At 38.5% G+C, this 9,125-nt stretch overlaps 1 protein-coding gene across 1 annotated transcript; it reads right to left on the minus strand.

Annotated features, from left to right (window-relative positions):
- Nucleotides 1-3,380: 3,380 nt before the first annotated feature.
- On the minus strand, nt 3,381-8,682 carry LOC141388199 (uncharacterized). The gene is made up of 5 exons (XM_073958224.1): nt 8,399-8,682; nt 7,861-8,327; nt 5,492-6,725; nt 4,805-5,448; nt 3,381-4,537 (listed from the first exon to the last, which is right to left on the minus strand). The coding sequence occupies exons 1-5, from the start codon at nt 8,680-8,682 to the stop codon at nt 3,381-3,383; spliced, it is 3,786 nt and encodes a 1,261-aa protein (XP_073814325.1).
- Nucleotides 8,683-9,125: the final 443 nt, after the last annotated feature.

Below are 9,125 nucleotides of genomic sequence, written 5' to 3' on the forward strand. Positions count from 1 at the left end.
CTACACCACTATGTGGAAAGGGTATTATAAGTTTGTTTTGGGGAAAATTCATGTAACACCGCGAAATATTTGTCGGAGACCCCCAATGTGGTATACCAATCTTCATATCTCGGCGAGATAAAGCGATTTTGCGATGTGTGTCCGTCCGTGTGTCCGTCTGTCCATTATAAATTGTAATCAAACTCCAGACCGCAATTATGAACCGATCGTCACGAAATTTGGTATGGAGGTCGGTTTCACATCAGAATAGATCGCTATTTTAATTGGTGATGATCGTGAAATATTTAGCGGGTGAAATGGACCAAAAACGAAATTTTAAATAAGGTAAGAGTGTATGACAAAGAAGAAGCTTGCAATTTGAGATGGCAATCAGATAATATTTAGAGGGTTAAATGGACCAGAACTTTTGTGTGAAAATTGTTAAAAATTTTAATAAACAGCTTATATCTTTGTTCCTGAAAGACACATTCCCCACTCGTGAGCTATATTTGGAAGACGATCTCATGACCTTTCAATTGACGTCAATTATGTTGATGTACGTGATCAGATAACAGAGTTACAGCCTAATATATCCAGGTTTTTGTTTGTAGTGTAATCATAAACCCGCTAGAGGTCGCAATTATAGCTCAATAGTCACGAAATTTTATACAAGGTAAGAGTTTAGGTTGAAGAAAATGCCTATAATTCTGCATGATGATCTGATGCTATTTAGCGGTTGACATAGACCATTACTTTTGTATGAAAAATATACAAATTTTATTTTTGGTCCATATTTTCATTCCTGGGGGGCATATACCGGCAAAATAGCCTACATATGGAAAAATAACTACTGATCTTTCCCCTGATGCAAATTGCAATAATGTGTCTGCTAGATAATGCACCTACTGCCTGTTATATAATGTGTTTTGTGTAGAGAACGACAATTTCCTCCCATGCTACAAATTGTCTCTATCATGACAGCGAAATTTTCAATTCAGTTGTCAAATTGGATTTTTATACAAATATTGCAACACGGGGTTGCCTCGCCGCATATTTTATACCTCAGGATTTAGGGTAAAGGGGATACAAACAAAACACGGCCAAAGATGTGTCTCATCGAAATATTGGTCTTAGACTCCAAGTATGTTTGGACGAAATTCGTTTCAGAAAATTTGGAGTCTATTTAGCGCTGTAGGTTCATCTGTCTCTCTTAATGCCTAGCTGGCTGGTGCGCACGATAACTCTCGAACTGATCTACCGATTGGAACCAAATTTTATACAACGTAATATTGTTCCCAAACTTTGTTTAAGTTCGAATGTAGGCTATGTCGGTCCACACCTCCCCCAAAAAAGTTCAAAATTTTTTTCGAAAAATTGTGTGAACGATGACTGTCGAAGTGAGCAATCGATTTGCTCCAAACATTCCAATTCGGAAAAGGGAAATTTAAGAGTCCTATCGAATCGTTTTGATTTTTTTTAGCAGATTGTACTTGCGCCACAAATCCGCAAGATAACTCTCAAGGGGATTTTCTGATTGGTCGAAACTTTACACATCGTATTATTTCATCCAGTCATGTGTCCGGTCGGAATATGGACTATATCGGTCCGTCCTTCGAGTACCTCCCACACAAAATTTGGGAAAAGTGCAGTTTGAGGACCCGTATCGGACCTATTTGAATATTATTATTTTTTACGGTTCCTATTCTGGTCCCTTTCCTGGGGTAAGTCATACTTCCTGAGATAATAGTCCAGAAGTTCCGAAAACCCCTGCCGGCTCCAACTAAAATTACAAATCTGAAAAAATAATTCTCAAATATTTCCAAAACTCAGAACGTAGCTTACTAAAATTGATTTCGTATAGCCCCGGATTACGATACCTACAGATTCCAGGTATTTTGAAGCAAAATCGTGTTACAAAATAGATATATTTTTATACGGCAGAAGCTGAAGATAAATCACCGTTAGCGCAGCTGACTTATACTATCTTCTTTGCTGTGTAATTGAATATGAATAATTTTGGGATTTATAAAATTGCTTGCATGCAAAATTTTTGAATTTCTATTCATTGTTAGTTATTTCTACCGGTATAAAATATATTTTTGATATCACAATATATGCCCACAATGAACTATTTTCGAAGCATTTGTGAGGTACAAGTGCACAATTTTTGGACGATAGATCTTCGATAAAATCGCAATTTTCCCAATTACCAATTATCAAATATGCCAAATTGCATGGTATATACATTTATTTATTTAAGGTGTATTCCAAAAAGGAACCTCATATTCAAAGACAATTTGAAGATGTAGCAGGAGTGAATTGTGAATGTGAATTTTCCAATTTTCGAATATTTTTTAGAAATGTATAATTTATATATTTTTCTACAATCATCCCAGTAAAGACAAGGGAGGCTTCTCTTATATCGATGGATTCATATTAAGTTATTGATACGTGAGTTAGTTTTTATCGCCGAGTCCGAACGACGTTTCCTAAGTTGTCACTTGTAGAAACGTTTTTCATGGCTGAAATACTCAGGAAATATCGCCAGCATTACTAAGGGGTATTTTGCCACCGTTGACAATTTGATGGACATCGAACCCGGACATTCAGCGTGAAGGCGGTTTCACATAGCTAATTCCTACAGGTTGTGGTGTAGGGTATCACATGGTCGGCCCCGTCCGACTATAGCCATTGCTTACTTGTTTTGTTCAAAGAGAAGTGCAAGTCTTGCTAGATTTCGGAGTACGGGAACGCATTTTTAGCACTAAACGGGAAAACTACTGCAAGTAGTAATATTTTGCAGGTTCTGAACAAAATTGTATCTATCAAAATTTAAAGAATGTTGCGGCACGGGTTAATATGAGCCGGCTTTTAAATAAAAGGACACAATTTCTAAGAGCACTCCGTGTGCAAATATTTCACTTTATTTTACAAATTAATAAAATTAGCAAAGAGAGCGAGCGAGCGCTTTAAAACAATTTTGTCTTTGACCGTGCCTTGTAACCGACTAAATTTACAAACTTAATAATCTATGCTTATTTCTGTCGTTGGGCATTTTGTCTACGTGACACATAAACAAGGACCGTTACTTCTCCTTGAAAGATCAAAACAATAACAAATACATACGGTCAAAGAGGAATAGAAAAGTAGAAATACATACAAATATAAATATGTGTGTTTTTACATAAGATGAAATTTACTCTAAATTGAAAGTATGTATGTACATAATCGCAAATTAGAGTTCTTGGGGAGGATATCCCCATTCAAATAAATGACTCAAATAAAAATTAATAAAAATAAAAAATAATCAAAATAAAATTTAATGTAATTGAAATTTATGACACCAAGTAGGTAAACGGCGGCAACATTCCCCTCCTCGTAAATGAGCTCCTGGGACGATTTTACCGATCAATAATGCCGACGTCTAAGTTTGCTAATTTGGCTATTGGCCATTGGAAGACTCCGTGCTGGGTACGAACAGTTGCCTGACGTACTTGCCCATCTTTGGCTATTATGGTTTTGATTATTTTGCCATTTGGCCAGCAATGTCTTGGAAGGTTCTCGTCGATGACGATTACGATGTCACCAACTTTTAGTGGTTCTGTTTTCTGGAACCATTTTCCTCTTCTGGTTAAAGTTGGCATATACTGTTGTGTTTGTCGCCATCGTAGACGCAGGTCGGCTGGTTCGGTGACTATTTGCTTGTAGCCGCTGGATGAACCCAATAACAGGTGGTTTGGCGTGAGCGCTTCGTCGTCAAATGATTCCAGAGAAACAAATGTGAGTGGTCTGGAGTTAATTATGAATTCGGCCTCTGTCATGGCTTTTCTTAAAGTTTCGTCATTAAAGTTTGCGTTTGGACAAATGTTGTATATTGTTGTTTTCACGGATCGGACGAGTCTTTCCCAAGCTCCACCCATGTGGAGGGCTGCAGGTGGATTAAATTTCCATTTGACGTGGTCGAGCATAGAGGCTGTACCTTCTAAATCGAAAGCTTTGGATTCGGATGAGAATATTTTCGCTGTAGCCTTAAAATTTGTCCCATTATCAGTGTAGATCTCGTTGGGAATCCCTCTCCGCGCAATGAAACTGTTAAAGCACATAACACATGAACTGGTATCGAGGCTGTAGGCAATTTCGATGTGCACTGCACGAACTATAAGACAGGTAAAAAGCACACCCCATCTTTTCTCCTTCCTTCTGCCCACAGTAACGTATAAGGGTCCAAAGTAGTCAATGCCGACATACGTAAATGTTTGCTCGAAGCTGGCTAGCCTTGCTTTAGGAAGAGTTGACATTTGTGGCATAACCGGATTGGCTGATAAATTCTTACAATGTTGACAGGATCGACGTATGCTTTTGTACAGAACGCGAAGTTTGGGTATGTAATATTGACTTTTGATGTTGTTGATGACGGTTTCATGCGATATGTGGTGAAAGTTCTCATGTACATAGCGAACTAACAGGAAGGTACCATGATGCATGGTAGGCAATATTATTGTATCTTGGTGATTTAGATATGATGCACGGCCCCTGGCCCTTAATATACCGTCGTCATCTAGAAAGACATTACAGGAAATTAGTTTACTGCTTTTTTCAATACTCTTACCCTTTTTTAAACTACAAATTTCTCCAAGATATTCGCTCTCCTGAGCTTGTCGGAAGAGAAAGACCTTCGCTTGTTGTATCATCTCAAAGGAAATATCTTTTGGTGGTTTCCTTCCTTAACATCTCGATTTTAGTCTGCTCACGTAGATTATAAATGTAGCTACTGCTCGGTAGAGTCTTCTCCAGTTGGAAAAATATTCCAAATTAAATTGTTTACTTTTGTTTATAATAAATACTTGATGTCTTATTTCATCTTGTCCGCATTCGCCCACATTGGTACAAGTGGGCCATGTTGATTTATTTTCATGAAGAAATTTAGGCCCCGAGAACAACATAGCAGCATCCCAGCGCGTTTGGTATTTCGTTGCCAGATCTACAGGATTCATTTTGGAGGGAACCCATCGCCATTGTGTCACCTCAGCCGTCTCCAAGATTTCGCCCACACGATGCATGACGAATTGTTGAAACTTTTTGGGGTCCATGCGAAGCCACTCCAACACAGTCTTGGAATCCGTCCAGAAGTATTTTGATGTAAAATTAATACTTTTAATATTTATGACTTTGTTGGCTAATCTAACACCCACAATATCAGCTTGAAGCTCCAGTCTTGGTATTGACATTGGTTTTATCGGAGCAACTTTGGATTTGCCAACAACGATACTAACGTCACATCCACCCTGGTACGCAACTCGTAAATAGCACACTGCTGCGTAAGCGTCTTCGCCAGCGTCGACAAATGAGTGCAGTTCAACTTCGGTCGCTTCATTTATTTGTTGAGAGTAACATCGGGGAATTTCAATTGACGATATGTAGTCGATAGCTGTCTTCGTCATCCCAGTCAATTCCAGACCGCCAGACTTCCTGAAGAAGGATTTGCAATGTGGTCGTGTAGCATGATATTAACCCCAGCGGATCGAGAATTGACATCAGCACCTGTAGTAGCTCCCTTTTTGTGGGAATTAATTCGCGTGTTAACATATCACGACAAAGTCTGGCAAATCTGAAAATATATACAAACGAGTCTTTATTAGGATCCCAATACATACCAAGAACCTCTTCAGTTTCAGCAAGATCTCGTGGCTTCTGATCTTTCGATGAATCATCTTGTAGATGGCTGATGACTGCATTGCTCTTGGACCCCCAATTTCGGATATGAGATCCTCCGGCGGAATGAACATATTTCACTTGTGATGCTAATTCGATCGCCTGTTCATCATCGTTGACGCTATCGATGAAATCATCCACATAGTGATATTGTTGTATGGCTTTGACGGCTCGTGGAAACTCGTTCTTAAATTGCTCAGCATTGAAGTCTCGTACATATTGCGCAATGCATGGTGCACAGCATATTCCAAAAGTAAGCGCTCTCATTACATAAATACTTGGCTTCTCAGGATTATCATTTTCATCGCACCATAAAAATTTTTGTGAATGCACGTCTTTTTTCCTAACGTTGATTCGATGGAACATTTCGGCGATATCTCCACAAATTGCAATTTTTCCTACGCGGAAACTCAGCAAAATATCAACCAATGATTTTAGCAAGTCTGATCCACAGCGTATAAAGTCATTGAGACAAACTCCATTAGATTTTGCTGCGCCATCCCACACCATTCGAATTTTACCCGGTTTGTTGGGGTTGAGTGTTATAAATGTTGGTAGGTACCATACGGGGTAACCATTGTTACTTATCTCTTCATCAGATAATTTTCTTGCATATCCCTTTTTCAGCAAGTTGTTGATTTTTTCTTGGAGAACATCAGGAAGACTTTTATCTTTCTGAAATTTCTTTTGTAGACACGTAAGACGTTTACGGGCATTGTTGTAACTCTCTGGCAGTTGTCTCACATTATACTTCCACAGTAAACCTACTTCATAACGGCCGTCCACTTTCTGACACGAAGTCTTCAAAATATTCATTGACCTGGAGTCCTGCGCTGAAACTACGGTTTTCACTGATGAATTTTCAAGATTAAAATTTTCTTTCACCATTTGATGCAACTCGTTGTTTTTCTCTTCACAATCACAATGATGTATATTTATACATGAACATTGCCGGTAGCAGTCGTTGGGCCCCTGAATTGTCCAACCTAACCGCGTTTTTGTGGCAATAGGTTGATTCCACAAACCTTCCGTATCTTTAGTGGTTTAACATTTGAATAAGATTCTATTGGGAGACCAGCCAGATATTTGTATTTTGATATCATTTCCTCCATTTCCAACGACTGTGTAGGTAAATCTAAACCGTCAACAGTATGAACACTATTTAAAAAGAACTTTGCACCATTTTTAGAGTTTGCAATAGAAATCGAAGCTTTTCTCGATGTATTTTCTTGGCGAGTTGTATCTCCCGTCCATTTTAGGCATTTAGTGCCTCTTCAACACCTTCAAGATCAAGTAGATCAAAAACGTCCCTTTAAATCAACGTTACAGAGGAACCCTCGTCGAGAAAGGCATATGTGTCTATGAACCCTTTTTTCTTCAAAAGGCGCACCGGTAGAATTCTAAAAGAATTCTAATTTTGCTCTTTAGTGGAATGAGAATTAAATGTTTCACTAATAGTGTTGGCTGCCGAAATAGCTCTGCTTTGTCCTGAAGACGATTGTTGTTGGTCCACGTATTTGTGCAGCAATCTATGGTGCTTGGCAGCACAACCATCAATTCCGCATTCTCTGAAACACTTACGGCGGTGCCTATTTAAACATTGCCGGCATAAATTGTGTGTCTTCACTAACTTCCACTTTTGATCCAATGAGAGTTTCTTAAATTCACTGCATCCAGAAACTTTGTGATCATTGCTACTGCAAGAAAAACACGCAATTTTGCTTTGTTGTACGTCTTCTGTATGTGTATTCACTGGAGCGCTTCTTGATGATGGAATTGTTGATACGACTGTACTGGCGGCATCTGCAATTTGGAAAATCCAATCACTAAATAATTTCACGATTGGAATCCGATCGTCCTTAGGATGTGTAGCCCAATTTAATTTATACTGACTGTTCAGTTTATCCAATAACTCCTTCACCAACATGGGGTTGTTCAGATGAGAGTCTAACTTGCATGCCTCCATGGTAGAACAAATATTTTTTGCGCATAGTGCAAATTCGATTATACTCTCTAATTTATCCTTCGGGGGAGGAAATTTCCTCGCTTTTTCTATAACTCGTTCAAGAATATGCTCCGGCCGTCCAAAATACATTCTTAAAGTTTGAATAATTTCCGGCACCATTGCAGGCAGCATATGTTTTCTTCTCACTAGCTCCTTGGCCTTACCTTTAAGACACGACTGTAACCGTATTAAATTCTCTGCGTGAGAGTAACCGGCTACCGCAGTACTGTTTTCAAAACTGCTTATGAAAAGCGGCCATTCTTCCGGCTCTCCATGGAAATGTGGTAGATCACGAGGAATTGAATGCACGGAAAAAATATTCCAATTTGACGTCATATTAAACGAGTTTTGATGGGTCTGTTCTTGTTGACTACATTGAGAAAGAATCTGATATTTTCTTTCTAAAAACTCTTGCTGCATACGCTGCTGTTCTTCCAGCATTTTAAGCTGCAAATCCACTTGTAGTGTTAGGTTGTTATTTTGTTGGCTTGAAACCGGTTTTTGTTGATTTATGTTTGATGTGGACGAATGTGTGCCCGTAACTGCAGATGTATTCACGGGTACTAGCGAAGAGGGAACCGTATTTGTTCTATTGTCTTTCGCTTTACCTTGAAACAAAGTGTTCGTTGGCCTATTCACGGATGTCGATGTTGTAGAAGCTGTTGGATTTCTTCCGCCGGTTCCACTTGTGGTCTTACTTGCCATTTGCAGTAACTCCCTGCATTTGTTGGGGACGATGTCGCTTGCGGCACATTCAGCAAACCTATGGTATTCGCTGCGGACTGATTTTCCTCCATGGATGTTGTCTCCTTATTGAGGTTACATCCGTCACAACTCCAACTCACCTCGGATACACTACTGTTGACGCCAACACAATTAAAATGATACCACTTATCACATTTATCACACTGTACCATGTCATCATTGGCCACTTCACTACACTTGTTGCAATTATAATTGCTTTTTAATCCTTCTTGTTGGGACATTGTGTAATTCTATTCCAATTATTTTCAATATTAAAAAATTTTGGTCTTCTTGACTCTTTTAATTTGTATTTTGTTTGTTCACGAAAACTTTTGTTTCTTATAAATATGAAACACACAATTATTTGTTGTTTATTCGAGCGAAGCGTAGTAGCGAATTATAATTTTCTTTATTTTTATTGTTGTTCAACCGCGAAGATATTAAATTTGTTTTATTTAAAACTTCATAAAAATTGTTTTAAAGAATGTTGCGGCACGGGTTAATATGAGACGGCTTTTAAATAAAAGGACAAAATTTCTAAGAGCACTCCGTGTGCAAATATTTAACTTCATTTTACAAATTAATAAAATTAGCAAAGAGAGCAAGCGAGCGCTTTAAAACAATTTTGTCTTTGACCGTGCCTTGTAACCGACTAAATTTACAAACTTAATAATCTATGCTTATT

Source organism: Musca autumnalis, unplaced genomic scaffold, assembly GCF_047663935.1.
Source record: "Musca autumnalis isolate F117 unplaced genomic scaffold, ASM4766393v1 scaffold_73, whole genome shotgun sequence".
Classification (NCBI taxonomy): Eukaryota; Metazoa; Arthropoda; class Insecta; order Diptera; family Muscidae; genus Musca; species Musca autumnalis.

What these genes read in the sequence shown, in the direction of transcription:
- LOC141388199 (XM_073958224.1), bottom strand. Translation starts at nt 8,682, where the DNA reads ATGTCCCAACAAGAAGGATTAAAAAGCAATTATAATTGCAACAAGTGT. An exon ending in GCAGGGAGTTACTGCAAATG is followed by an intron (nt 8,328 to 8,398) that starts GCAAGTAAGACC and finishes ATCCGTGAATAG; the next exon opens with GCCAACGAACACTTTGTTTC. An exon ending in AGTATTTATTATAAACAAAA is followed by an intron (nt 4,538 to 4,804) that starts GTAAACAATTTA and finishes ATGTCTTTCTAG; the next exon opens with ATGACGACGGTATATTAAGG.